The 14,609-nt window shown below is 39.8% G+C and overlaps 2 protein-coding genes across 2 annotated transcripts in view; both read left to right on the forward strand.

The window, feature by feature from the left end:
• C4BPA (complement component 4 binding protein alpha) overlaps positions 1-5,987 on the forward strand; it is a 40,763-nt gene extending 34,776 nt beyond the window's left edge. Inside the window, exons 10-12 of the mRNA XM_023186889.2 lie at positions 2,151-2,321; positions 4,859-5,034; positions 5,587-5,987. Coding sequence (XP_023042657.1) covers positions 2,151-2,321; positions 4,859-5,034; positions 5,587-5,760 — 521 coding nt within the window. The 3' untranslated portion in view covers positions 5,761-5,987. The remainder of the gene's footprint in view (positions 1-2,150; positions 2,322-4,858; positions 5,035-5,586) is intronic.
• Positions 5,988-6,405: 418 nt separating this feature from the next.
• The window catches only part of LOC111522688 (zona pellucida sperm-binding protein 3 receptor-like), a 42,010-nt gene continuing 33,806 nt past the window's right edge, over positions 6,406-14,609 (forward strand). Inside the window, exon 1 of the mRNA XM_023186851.1 lies at positions 6,406-6,491. Coding sequence (XP_023042619.1) covers positions 6,406-6,491 — 86 coding nt within the window. The remainder of the gene's footprint in view (positions 6,492-14,609) is intronic.

The following is a 14,609-nucleotide window of genomic DNA, read 5'->3' on the forward strand; positions in this document are numbered from 1 at the left end:
TCATCATGCTAATAACCTCTTGTTTATCCAGGGGAATTAACATGATGCCATTGATATATTGGATCAATGTCATGTTCTGTGGATATCCAGATGGTCAAGATATATTCAGACTCTATTATGACATGGGCAGGAGGGTTATCATAGCCCAAAAACAAACCTGCAAATGTACACTCCTGACACCTTCCATGTATATGCAAACTGTTTCTGCTAGGAAAGGAAAGAAGGGCCTTTGCTGAATCAGTGACCTCATTTACTTGAAGTCGCATTAATCTGCCCTAGCAAAGATACCACATCTGGTACAATGGCTGCAATAGGGACTAAGATGTGTGGTTTTTTTTTCAGTGGTATACTGTAGTTCTTCAGAATTCTTCTAATTTTTATAGTAGACAGATAAGAATTTAATGGAAATATAATAGGGATGATCACTCCAATGTCTTTAGCTATTTGAGCGGCACTAATTTTCATGTTCCTCTCTCACCCCGGGAGATATTGTGGCAGTGTCTTTTTCTTTAAATTTACTTTATTTGCCTTGGGGAGAGGGTGAGATGGGTGGGCAGTATCAATTGCTTTCACTTGGTCTTCCTGTGTAAGATGGCTCTTACCCCACAGGTCAAGAACCCAATATAGGGGCTGGGCCAACTACCAATTTTGTCTATTCTGACTATACTTTCAAGGATAATGTAAATGACCACGAACTGGACTAATAGGAGAGCTATGATGGTTCTAGATATCAATGTCAACTCAAGCCCTATGTGCAATAATTTTTGAATTATTGTACCTCTTTTATCAGTGCACAGTTACCTACATAAATAAACAGAGGTCCTCTTGGAGGACTGGCAGATTCATTACTGTGTGAACCTTCCAGATTTTATAGCATCTTCACTTCTGGCAACTGGCTTCATCTTCAATTAAGGATTACCAGGCTGGAAAACTGTCCTAGGTTCATATATTGGGCAAAGGATTGTGACTTTTTATTGGGCCAAATGCCATTGGTCCCTTGATCATCCATCCTTAATTTCTCTTGATGGTACAAATAAAGTGTATATTGTTGTTGGCTGCTCATCTGTTTTCACCCGTAAGAATGCTATGGTTTAATCTTCATAACTCTCAGGCACACCTGGTTGCCTCTCTGACCTTGCAATTCATTATAATGGTTGCATTTATTTAGCTTCTGAGGCATATGAGCAGCTCTCTGATGGCTATCAGTAAACCTTTTTCATTAATGACCTTTTTTGTCATCAGTTCCAGCATTTGATGTTGGTTCTCCTCTTTTCAGGGAGTTCCTTATAACTTTGGTAAATATTGTTCCCTCTAGGACTTCCCATGTGGCATAACTACCTGGTGCATTTTTCAGTGTACACAAATGTCCACTCCAGCATGTTCACTTCCCTGAGTCATTTAATCCCTTCTTATACCATCTGCCATGGCAATCCCAGCATTTCAGTCTGATTTATTGTGGGCCATCACCTTTTCCATGCTTCTAGGAGCATCTTATTATAGTACTTACAACTGCCATAGTCCACTGGTATAGTACTTCATCCAACATTCCTGCTGCTCTGCTTTTTTTTTAATTTTCTCATGCAGTGTTTGTGGACCTGATAGTATTCCCTTCAGAGAGGTGCTCTGCACCCGCCATGTCCTCTTGACTATTTCAATGTTCAAGTCACCATTTTCATTCATCTTATGAGCTCTTTTCTAGAACATTTTAAAACACAGGATTTTCTTCCTGGGCATGGATAGACAGTATCGACTGGGAAGCAATGACTCAGAGATTGTGGATGATATAACATCCTTACAGTTTCTCACAGATGCATATCTCTGCATTTAGCCTGAAAGTGACTAAGTGTACTATGAGTATGATATGACCTAAGGCTGCATGCAAAAATGATTCCTAAACAATGGAAAGCTGAGTGAACTTCTCAATAAGATGAAGGAAAACCTAAGGGCTATAACTCAAGCCTTTCTATGGTTGCTCAGTCTGAGGCGTACAGGAGGGCAGCACAAATGTCTGGGTTTGGCTACATGCTCTTATGGGCAGCGAAGATGGAAGGACAGAATGAAGCCTCCTACAAACTACACATATTCTGCAATGTGATACCTGATACACTTTATAAGCTAACGCTCTCTCACTTTTCTGTCTCTCCCTCAAGATTGCAATTTTCCTCCTAAAATTGCCCATGGGCATTATAAACAAACTAATGTATACAGTTTTTTCAAAGAAGAGATTACATATGAATGTGATAAAGGCTACGTTCTGGTCGGACAGGCGACACTCTCCTGCAGTAATTCACACTGGTCAGCTCCAGCCCCTCGATGTAAAGGTAACTCCAGCTTCCTTTTCAGCTTAAGACTAAGTGGGTGGACCTGTCCTGAGAGCACTGAGAGCTAAGTTTCTTCCCTGTCAGAGGCAGCATGAAAATATTTGATTTGATTTATATTAAATAACCAATATATGCAAATGGTACCCAATGCAAAAAGTACATAGGGCATACACAAGCATTAATCTCCTCCATTTCTTTCTCCCAATCACAAAATTCAGCCTTCTTTAGGCAGCCCATACCTGGTTTCTTGTATATTTCCAGAAATAGTGTAAAAACATCACATTTTATCTCAGTGTACCTGTGGCCTGTGGTAAAATTTCCATGGAAACTTGCTCTAGTATAATATAGGCTCCCCTGAGTGAATTATAAACATCATGAGTGACAGTTATTTCCATCAGAGTCTCGTACAGGGCAGGCACCACCTGCTATGATATAGATGGTGTGTGTTGGTGGGAGGGGCCAGGGAGGGTGAAGGGGGACTCATAGTTTGCAGCAGCTGTGGGGACAGGAGTTGAGATCAGGTCTGATCTTTACATGCATAGAAGTTTGCTGTCAACATGCATGACTTTGCTGTCAAAAACTTCAGTATTTGTTTGCCACCATTTTCTCTTTTGTACACAGGAGAATAATAGGCAAGAAGGAAATTTTTTTTTATTATACTCTAAGTTCTGGATTACATGTACAGAACATGCAGTTTTGTTACATAGGTATACATATACCCTGGTGGTTTGCTGCACCCATCAACCCGTCACCTACATTAGGTATTTCTCCTAATGTTATGTCTCGCCTAGCCCCCACCCCCCGACAGGCCCCAGTGTGTGATGTTCCCCTCCTTGTGTCCATGTGTTGTCATTGTTCAACTCCCACTTATGAATGAGAACTTGCAATGTTTGGTTTTCTGATCTTGTGATAGCTTGCTAAGAATGATGGTTTCCAGCTCCATCTATGTCCCTGCAAAGGACATGAACTCATCCTTTTTTATGGCTGCATAGTATTCCATGGTGTATATGTGCCACAGTTTCTTAATCCAGTCTACCATTGATGGACATTTGGGTTGGTTCCAAGTCTTTGCTATTGTGAATAGTGCCGCAGTAAACATATGTGTGCATGTTTCTTTATCATAGAATAATTTATAATCCTTTGGGTGTATGCCCGGTAGTGGGATTGCTGGGTCAAATGGTATTTCTAGTTCTAGATCCTTGAGGAATTGCCACACTGTCTTCCATCATCGTTGAACTAATTTACACTCCACCAACAGTGTAAAAGCATTCCTATTTTTCCACAACCTCTCCAGCATCTGTTGTTTCCTGACTTTTTAATGATCACCGTTCTAACTGGCGTGAGATGGCATCTCATTGTGGTTTTGGTTTGCATTTCTCTAATGACCAGTGATGATGAGTATTTTTTCGTATGTCTGTTGGCTGCATAAATGTCTGCAAGAAGGAAATTTTTATACATAGAATCTTGCAGCAATCAAGTCTGTGAGTGAGAGTTACCTTGTTAGTCGGGATTGTGGGGTCACATACCTTCTTTGGGAAATATCCTGTCGTGAAAACAACAGATGCTGGAGAGGATGTGGAGAAATAGGAACACTTTACACCGTTGGTGGGAGTGCAAATTAGTTCAACCATTGTGGAAGACAGTGTGGCGATTCCTCAAGGATCTAGAACTAAAATACCATTTGACCCAGCAATCCCATTACTGGGTATATACTCAAAGGATTATTAATCGTTCTACTATAATGACACATGCACATGTATGTTTACTGCAGCACTATTCACAATAACAAAGACATGGGACCAACCCAAATGTGCATCAATGGTAGACTGAATAAAGAAAATATGGCACATATACACTGTGGAATACTATGCAGCCACAAAAAAGAATGAGTTTATGTCCTTTGCAGGGACACGGATGAAGCTGGAAACCATTATTCTCAGCAAACTAACACAGGAACAGAAACCAAATACCACATGTTCTCACTCATAAATGGGAGTTGAACAGTGAGAACACTCGGACACAGGGAGGGAAACATCACACACTGGGGCCTGTCAGGGGGTGGGGCGCAAGGGGAGGGATAGCATTAGGAGAAATACCTAATGTAGATGACGGGTTGATGGGTGCAGTAAACCACCATGGCACGTGTGTACCTATGTAACAAACCTGCAGATTCTGCACATGTATCCCAGAACTTAAAGTATAATAAAAAAAGAAATATGCTGTCATATTATATGAAAATGTTACCATCTTGAGCAAGTGTCTTAACATATCTCAACTGTCTCTTAGATAAAATAGGAATAATAACAGTGCTCATTTCATAGGGCTGCCAGGAGACTTAAATGATAGCAACATAAAGGGCTTAGCAGAAGTCTGATAGGTAGTCATACTCAATAAAATGCTAATATGATTGTTTTCAAATGAAGAGAAAGATAGAGCAATTAGCAGAACTAGATACAGTTCATTCTTACTATCCGAGGCTGTTGTCATGTCCTTCTTCATAGATTTACAGATTTCTTAAAAATATGTTTCCGTTACAGCTCTGTGTCTGAAACCAGAATTAGTGAACGGAAGGTTGTCTGTGGATAAGAATGAGTATGTTGAGCCTGAAAATGTCACCATCCAATGTGATTCTGGCTATGGTATGGTTGGTCCCAAAAGCATCACTTGCTCTGAGAACAGAACCTGGTACCCAGAGGTGCCCAAGTGTGAGTGGGTAAGTGGCACAATTCAAGGAAGGTCTGCGCTGTCAACCCGCAAAAATGGTGGCATCCCCTAGAGCTCTGTACCACTCAACAGTGGTGAAATCTGACTTGTCAGGATTCATTTCTGAGTCACTCCCACTCAAAGAAACTCTTTTTGACTTGAAGCATTCTGGTAAGTTAGGGGTGGCAAGTTCTCCTGTTCTCACTTGAGAACAGCAAAAACTGAGCCCTTACAGAGCAGGGTTTCATAGACCCGGTAGTACTGATTCCTAACTTAACTTTTGCTAAGCTATATAATATATTGTTGTTCCATTTCTGGATGGTCAGCAAAAACAGCTTCTGTTACCATGGGGGCCTTCTGGATAGCTGTCTCAGAACAGATCCATGTTCCCCTGGGGAAGACTGTGGTGGGACCCAAGTGATTTCTTGTTTTCCCAGCCTCAACCACCAGTCTGAGGTTGGTCTTGGTTCAATCCTGTAGTCCTTCCACTGTCAGGATCCACTCTCCTTCATGATTAGGAGAGAAGCTTCTCAATCTCACCCACCACTTATATCTCTTTTAGGAGACCCCTGAAGGCTGTGAACAAGTGCTTGCAGGCAAAAGACTCATGCAGTGTCTTCCAAACCCAGAGGATGTGAAAATGGCCCTGGAGGTGTATAAGCTGTCTCTGGAAATTGAACAACTGGAACTACAGAGAGACAGGGCAAGACAATCCGCTTTGGATAAAGAACTATAAATTTTCTCAAAAGAAGGAGGAAAAGGTGCCTGCTGGCTTGCCTCTTGCAATTCAATATAGATCAGTTTAGCAAATCTACTGTCAATTTGGCATAATAAATATCTAGAAATGATAATTTGCTAAAGTTTAGTGCTTTGAGATTGTGAAATTATTAATCATCCTGTGTGTGGCTTATATTTTTGCTTTTCAAGACACAAAGCACAATTTTTTCCTCGATTAAAAATGTACATTATAAAAAACTATTTTGTCTCTGTGGTCATTTAGGACTCTGTGAAATAAGCGTCCTTAAAAAATCCATAATATAAAGTTAATACATTTGTTTTACTGTTTGGGCCACAAAAAATAGGTACTTGGATTTTTTTTTTTTTTTTTTTTTTTTTTTGAGATGGAGTCTCTGTTGCTCAGGCTGGAGTGCAGTGATCTTGGCTCACTGCAACCTCCACCTCCCAGGTTCACGTGATTCTCCTTCCTCAGCCTCCTGAGTAGCTGGGATTACAGGTGTGTACCACCATGCCTGGCTAATTTTTGTACTTTTAGTGGAGACGGGGTTTCACCACTTTGGCCAGGCTGGTCTTGAACTCCTGACCTCAAGTGATCTGCCCACCTCGGCCTCCCAAAGTGCTGGGATTACAGGTGTGAGCCACCATGCCTGGCCATACTTGGGTTCTCATCCTGGACAGACTGCCTTTACTCCACAGTTTCATGTGTGCACAGTACTCACGTCCTCCCTGGTAAGGTTAAATGTCAACACACCCCCAAAGCCTCATTCATTCTCCCGCTCTGGGGGAGTCACGCTTTCCCCTGAGCCCCTGTGCATGTTGTCTCTTTCACTCATGCCACATCTCCACTATTGCCTTCCATGAAGGAAGTTTACTTTTGTGTCTGAACTCCTCATTCCAACCCCAGAGAAGGAACTTCGGGAGACAGATGAAGATCAAGCCCGCATGTCAGCCCTCTGCATATTCTCAAGTCTTCTATCTGATTTGGTCACCACTTTCCTTAATATTAAATTAAAACAGGTTGAGCAACTGCCTCACACAGGAAGAGATACCCCATATCAAACTTCCTTATATCTCTGGATACTCTAGAAACTTTTATTCCTTTAAGTCATCACTTATTCTGACTCTTGCTTCCTGTGCAGTCTCTTTCTCACTCTTATCCCAGCTCCTCTGGCTGACTTTTCTCTCCCTGCACACAGAAATCTAGCCTTTTGAACACTGGCCTTTTTGGCTTAATTTTCCCAAAATTCCATGAAGGAAATGGCATTATGGCAGGCTTTCACTGAACTTTAGATGTAACAGAGGAGGTGGAGCTATTGGAGAAACCCACTGCTACAGTTTGAATATTTGTCCCCTCCAAACTCGTGTTGAAGTAAATCCCTAGTGTGGAACTATTGAAAGGTGGGGTTTCTAAGAGGTGGCTGGTTCATGAAGGTTCTGTCCTGATGAATGGATTAAACCATTCATAGATGAATATTTCATGTGCTAATGAGAAGAATGTGTTTCCGCAGCTGTTATCACAGAAGTGAGACTGGTGGCTTTATAAGAAGAGGAAGAGATACCTGAGTTAGTATGCTCAGCCCCCTTGCTGTGTAATGCCCTGTGCCACCTTGGAACCCTGCAGCGTCCCCACCAAGAAGGCCCTCACCAGATGATGAACTGTGGCCTTGGATTTCCCAGCCTTGAGAATTGTAAAAAATACTTTTTTTTTTTTTTGTTTACAAATTGCCCAGGTTCAGATGTTCTGTTATAAGCAACAGAAAATAGATTAAGACACCCACTTAGCATCAAACGTATCTATCTATGATCTTAAAAGCCATTACGTACTAAGCTACTAGGAATTTCTTGGTTTAATGTTTATTTTTGAATTTCTCCTGATCCAAGAATTCGTGAGCAACTAGTTTCCCTGAAAGGTGGTTCCAGAAAACACTGTGAGTGAGTGGGCAGTAAGATGGGGAAGGGAAGAACACCCATGAGGGAACATAGTTGAAGGGGTTATTTCATTGCCAAATGGGACTCAATCATGCTAGAATCATCTGAGAGCATGTAGAATCCAACTCTGAGTTGTCTTCCTCAGGATGAAGACCTGGGTATTTTTCTGCCTATTCTCTTCTCTCACTGGTGAAGTTTTGCTCCAGTAGCAATGGCTTCCAGACCCAAGGGATCTACACTGTTGGCTGGCTGAACAGGCTCCAAGGTTGGAGATCACCATTAGGCAGAAAGACATGGGTAGCCAATGGCACCTATGGGACCATTTGCAGTAATCTCTAGAGTAGGTACAGGGTACAGATGGTCTCTTCTACAATTGCCTTTTCTGTATGGTCCTATCTGTTGACTAAGAACTATGGCATCAGCCAGTCTCTATCGGGTTACAGAAATATCACTAACTTTTTTGTATTAATGCTGAATCTTGCAACTTTACTGAATTTATTTATCAATTCTAACAGTTTTTTGATGGAGTCTTCATGTTTTTCTAAATATAAGATAATGTCATCTACAAACAGGGACATTTTGACTTCTTCCTTTCCAATCTGAATGTTTTTTCTTCCCCTTTTGCTTGTCTAATTGCTTAGACTAGGATTTCCAGTACTATGTTGAATAGAAGTGGTGAAACTTAGCATCTTTGTTTTGTTCTAGATCTTAGAAGAAAGGCTTTCAACTTTTCCCCATTCAGTATGGTATTAGCTATGGGTTTGTGACTTATGGCCTTTTTTGTTTTTAGGTACTTGGTATAATTTTGATTTCTAAAGATTTGCTGTGACTTGTGTATGTTATGGCCTAACATACAGTGTATCCTGGAGAATATTTCATGTGGTAATGAGAAAATGTGTTTCTGCAGCTGTTAGATGACATTTGTGTAAATATCAATTGATATTTGTGTAAATATCAATTTGTTCCATTTGGTATAGTGTGTAGCTTAACTCCAAAGTTTGTTTGTTGATTTACTGTCTGGATTATCTGTTTATTGCTGAAAGTGGGGTGGGTGTTTTGTCTTTGAGCTTGCTGAATCTTTTTTTTTTTTCTGTCACTCAGGCTAGAGTGCAGTAGTGCAACCATAGGTCACAGTAACCTTGAACCCCGGAGCTTAAATGACTCTCCCATCTCAGCCTCCTGAGGAGCTAGGACTACAGGCATGCACTACAATGCCTGGCTTTTTTTAAGAGACAAGGAGTCTTATTATGTTGCCCAGGCTGGTCTCAAACTCCTGGTCTCAAGCAATACTCTTACCTTGGCCTCCCAAAGTGCTGGGATTATAAGCATAAGGCACTGTGTTAGGGCCCAGGCTTGCTGATTCTTTCGTTTGTTTGATCAGGTCTGCTGCTGAAGTTTTCTGTTGAGTTTTTCAGTTCAGTTATTGCATTATTTATTTCTAGAATTTCGATTTGGTTTTTAAAAGTTGTTCCTAGGCTGGGCATGTTGGCTCATGCCTGTAATCCCAGTGCTTTGAGAGGCCAAAGGGAGAGGATCACTTAAGCTCAGGTGTTTGAGACCAGCCTGAGCAATATAGGGAGACCCTGTCCCCACAAAAAATTTAAGAATTAGCCAGGAATTCTGGCATGTGCCTGTAGCAGTCACTTGGGAGACTGAGGCTGAAGGATCACTTGAGACCAGAAATTCGAGATGGCATTGAGCTATGATCATACTACTGCCCTCCAAGTTGGGTAAAAAAGTGAGACCCCCATCTCTAAAAAACAGACATCAAATAAAAATTGTTCTTATTTCTTTGTCAGATTTCTTATTTTGTTTCTGGATTGTTTTATAAATTTTATTTAATTTTCTATTCATTTTTTTTTTGTGATTCCCTGAACTTTTAAAAGAGGGTTATTATTAATTATTTGTCAGACAGTTCACAGATCTTTAATTCTTCAGGGTCTATTGCCAGAGCTTTGTTGGTTTTTTTCCCTGATTTTTTTTTCAATCCTGTGTCTTTACATTGATACCTGTGCATTCGAAGAAATGGCCACCTCTTCCAACTTTTGCAGGTGTTCTTTGGTGGTGTTAGACTTTTATTACTTAACATTAGAACTTTATTTGCTGGCCTGTAGTTGCTTCCCATTCTGGGAAGGATTTATATTGAGTACCAGAACTTAAACACTTCTCTGGAACTAAATCACTGCCCTTTCATTGCTTCCCAATCTGGGGAAGACTTATTGTGAGTACCAGAACTTATAGCTTGCATAGGAACTTAAACACAGACCTGCAGTGGTTTCCAGGTCTGGGGAAGACTTAAGAGAGCACCAGAATTTCATCACTGACTTTTCAGTTGCTTCCAGGTCACGGGAAAATTCCATGTAAGCATCTGGGCTGTGTGGGAAATCTGACCAGGGACTCAGGCCTTGCCATGGATTGTATCCCATGAAGCAGTATGGCACTGTCCAGTCTCCTTCGTGTGATGCCCAGCTGATTTATATGCAGAGTAGCCCACATGCTAGTTCCTGTGATAAGCACCCCTTCCCCCCACTTGTCTTCAATTCACCCCAGGTGGTTCAGCCCTCCTGGCATTCCCAGTGCTTCCTGTGGGACAGGACTGCAGTGGGCTTCCCATGAAAATTCCCAGACCAGTGGGAAGGTAGAATGTCCACTTCCAGTTCCCTCCTCCCACCTTGGAAACTGTGGGTCCAGGGAAGTTCTCCGTGAGTGGTGGTTATGCCAGCTTAGGGGAGAGGGTGGCACAGTCTAAAATGGCCGTTTTACCAGTTGTAGTTTTGTTGTAGGAGCTTTCTCCTCTTCTCTCTCAGATTCTGGTAAATTCAAGGTGGTGTTCTTGTCTTTGAATAGTTGCAAGTTGTACTTTTGTGGGGAGGAGTGGTGCTGAGGATCTTCTGTTCCACCAACTATAAATGAACTAATTTCATAAATAAAATTAAAATTTCCACTATCCAGAAAGTCACCTTCCACACCATTTTATGAGTGGATAAGATGGGTAATTATGTATGCTTATATTTTCATGTTATTAAGATGCTTAAACAAAGAGTTATCCACCCCAAGTCTCAGTCTTTAAGAGTACAGAAGAAACAGTTGAGGTTTTTAAATACTAGCCCTTTGCCCTTTATTTTTCCTTTCTTACCATTCTTTACTAATATAAAGGAGTAGTGTTGACTTATTTTCACATAGATTTAAATTATCCTTCTATTCTTTAATTTATCCTTTCATTTAAATCCCTTTAAAATTATTTAAAATAAATACATATATATATTCTAACAAATATTAAAACAATAAAGGTAAGTATAGAGAGCTTACTTCCATTATATTATCCATTTTTCTCTTTCCATTTTAAATTTAAATTTCACATTTAAGATTTTAACTTTGTACATAATTCTATAAGTTATAAGCCATGTTAGAAATGCATCTATTTCTTGACCTATCAACTTTATTTGTTTTTAAAATTAAGATATATTCATGTTTAACAAATTAGCTTATTATCTGGTGCACACAATTCCCTTTCCCTACTCCCAGAGAACCACAGTCATAATATGCAACATTTTTTTCTGATATTTACCTTCATATTTGAAGATAATATGTTTTTTCTGTTTTTCTTAAATTATTCATTTTAGCTGCTATCTATTGATTACAGATATTTAATCATCTTCTAATATACCACCTGCTTTTCCTTTTCCTTTCAATATAATTATTGAATAATTTGGTTACATCAATAATAACTTTTACAGGTTATGACTATGCAGTGTACCAAATAGTATTTTGTGAGCACGTTTCCTTTCTTTTGTTTTAATAAGTTGTCTATAATGTCCTTTTCCAGTAATGTTTGTTTGCTTGCTTGTTTTGTTTTCTATATTTCTATTTACATTTTCTCCGAAATGCTCCAAGAGATTTTTCAGTCTACCAAATGTGTTCCAAATCTTGAGATATCATATGCTTTATCAATTCCTTTCTTATTCTCATGTACCTTTCTCCCAAAGCCCTAGAAACAGACCTTGAAACAAGAATTAAAGCGTAGGTAATTTGTTTAGGAGGTGCAGGAAACACCAGGAGAGAAAGGCAGTGAGATATGAAAACAAAGGCAACCAAAAAGGATATGTTAGCAAGCTAGTTAGGATGACTGAAGTCTCAACCCAAGGGAAACTGGTAAAGATGGTGAACTTGCACCTCAGAGTAATCATAGCTAAGGGTAGGGAGCTGGGATATTTATACACACTTCCATCAGTTGTTAATTGAGGTCTGCTTCTGTAAGGTGTTATCTTCAGTTTATCCTGCTAATTGCAAATCAGAGTAACCTTCCATGGCTGTGGAAAAAGCCTGTGTAAAAGGAAACAGATAAAAGGCAGCGGGAAGTTGTTCAGAGTGTGCTAAAGTGGCAGGGCCCTCGTGATACTGACAGGACATTGACAGGGCCTGCTACCCACTACAACAAGCAATGGATGCTCTCAAATCTGTAGACTCGCCTTCCTGCCCTGTCTTTACTTGGTTGACTCATGTTCTCTTTCTTATTTCCTCATTTTGTTGGAGCACATCCTCCAGGAACTGCCTAAGAAATGATGTACAGAAAGTAAACTATTGAGTGAACTCCTGTATTCTTGAAACCGTCTGTTTTCACACTTGATTGATACTATTTTCACACTTGATTGAAACTATTTTCACACTTGATTGATAGTTTGGCTGGGCATAGCAGACTGGGTAAAGTGTTATTTTTCCTCTCATTTTAAAGGAATTTATCTACTGTTTTAATATATTCCATACAGCTATTGAGAAGTCAGAAGACATCCTGATTTATGACTTGATTTTTCCTCAACTCTGGAAGCTTTTAGGATACAATCTTTACTCATGGTGTTCTACAATACCACGTTGGTATACTTTACTTTACGATTTATTTTCATTTATTATGCTAATTTTTGATGGGCTCTTTCACTCTGTAAACTCATATTCTTTTATTCTGAGAAATTTTCTTATAAAATGTTTTCAGTAACATTTCTTCACTGTTGTCTCTTTTCATGGAAACCAAAATCATTTGGTATTGGACCTCCTTGTTAATTATTGAATTTAGTTATATTCTGTCTTCATTCTTACCTTCAATTCTCCAAACACTTTTTTGGAGATTTCCTTGACTTCATTGTTTTTTTGCTGACTTTTTCAATTTCTTTTAAGAACACTTTCTAACATTTTCCAAAGAATTTTAAAAAATTGTTTTCTGTTTTTTTAAAAATAGCAATCCTGTTCTTTCCATCTAGATTCTTTATTGTCTCTGTGGAGCTATTTTGGAATAGGGAAGTATGATTTTGCTCCCTGCAAACCTCTGTTAATGATCATTGGTCAGCAGTTGTTCTTTAAGAGCAAGGCCTAAATAATCTCATTTAAAGTTCTGTGTATGTGAACAAATTTTACTGGCAGCAGGCTAACTTGCAGCATGATGGGACAGTGAGGCATTTTAAATTAGCTTGTGGCTCTAACAGAGAGTGTTAATTGTTTGCCTGTATTAACCTCTATTTTTACTTTAAGTAATAGAACCACTTCTACCATTTTAAGTATCAGCAGGGCACAGGGTTGCTCAACTAGTCCCTCCCTTGGAGCAACCTCCCAATAAATGCAACTTGCCTGTCACCTTCTTAAAAAGGAAACTTCTTTCTCTCCCCTTCCTCTTTCATACTCTTGAGGGCTGAAATGCTGATAGGGTGCCTGAGAGCTAGCTTCTGCCTTGTTGAGAAGGACAGCATCCTAGGGGATATTAAAACAACAAGGAGAAAAGGCCCTAGTCCCTAGTTGACCATGAGGAGCAGTACTGCCTTCCATCCTGAATGGGTTTTTGCCTATGAACTGTTTTTGAAAGAAAAATAAAGTTTTACCTGCTCTGAGTCCCTGAGTTTTTGGTTGTTCTATCTAATGACAAGTATAGGGCAATGAATATCCAAATACTGATGTTTATAGGTGTCTTCTCTGTTGCTGCCCAGTTGCTCCAGAGAAGGAACTTCTGTTTTATTACCTGTTTACAACTTGAATTTACAATTTAAATTTCTCCCATGCAATATGAGGCAATTACTGCTTCTGTACTTTTTTTTTTATACTTTAAGTTCTATGGTACATGTGCATAACACGCAGGTTTGTTACCTATGTATACATGTGCCATGTTGGTGTGCTGCACCCATCAACTCATCAGCACCCAACAACTCGTCATTTATATCAGGTATAACTCCCAGTGCAATCTCTCCCCGCTCCCCCCTCCCCATGATAGGCCCCAGTGTGTGATGTTCCTCTTCCCGAGTCCAAGTGATCTCATTGTTCAGTTCCCACCTATGAGTGAGAACATGTGGTGTTTGGTTTTCTGTTCTTGTGATAGTTTGCTAAGAATGATGGTTTCCAGCTGCATCCATGTCCCTACAAAGAACACGAACCCATCTTTTTTTATGGCTGCATAGTATTCCATGGTGTATATGTGCCACATTTTCTTAATCCAGTCTGTCACTGATGGACATTTGGGTTGATTCCAAGTCTTTGCTATTGTGAATAGTGCCACAATGAACATACGTGTGCATGTGTCTTTATAGCAGCATGATTTATAATCCTTTGAGTATATACCCAGTAATGGGATGGCTGGGTCATATGGTACTTCTAGTTCTAGATCCTTGAGGAATCACCATACTGTTTTCCATAATGGTTGAACTAGTTTACAATCCCACCAACAGTGTAAAAGTGTTCCTATTTCTCCACATCCTCTCCAGCACCTGTTGTTTGCTGATTTTTTTATGATTGCCATTCTAACTGGTGTGAGATGGTATCTCATTGTGGTTTTGATTTGCATTTCTCTGATGGCCAGCGATGACGAGCCTTTTTTCATGTGTCTGTTGGCTGTATGAATGTCTTCTTTTGAGAAATGTCTGTTCATATCCTTTGCCCACTTTT

Source organism: Piliocolobus tephrosceles, chromosome 1, assembly GCF_002776525.5.
Source record: "Piliocolobus tephrosceles isolate RC106 chromosome 1, ASM277652v3, whole genome shotgun sequence".
NCBI classification, from domain to species: domain Eukaryota; kingdom Metazoa; phylum Chordata; class Mammalia; order Primates; family Cercopithecidae; genus Piliocolobus; species Piliocolobus tephrosceles.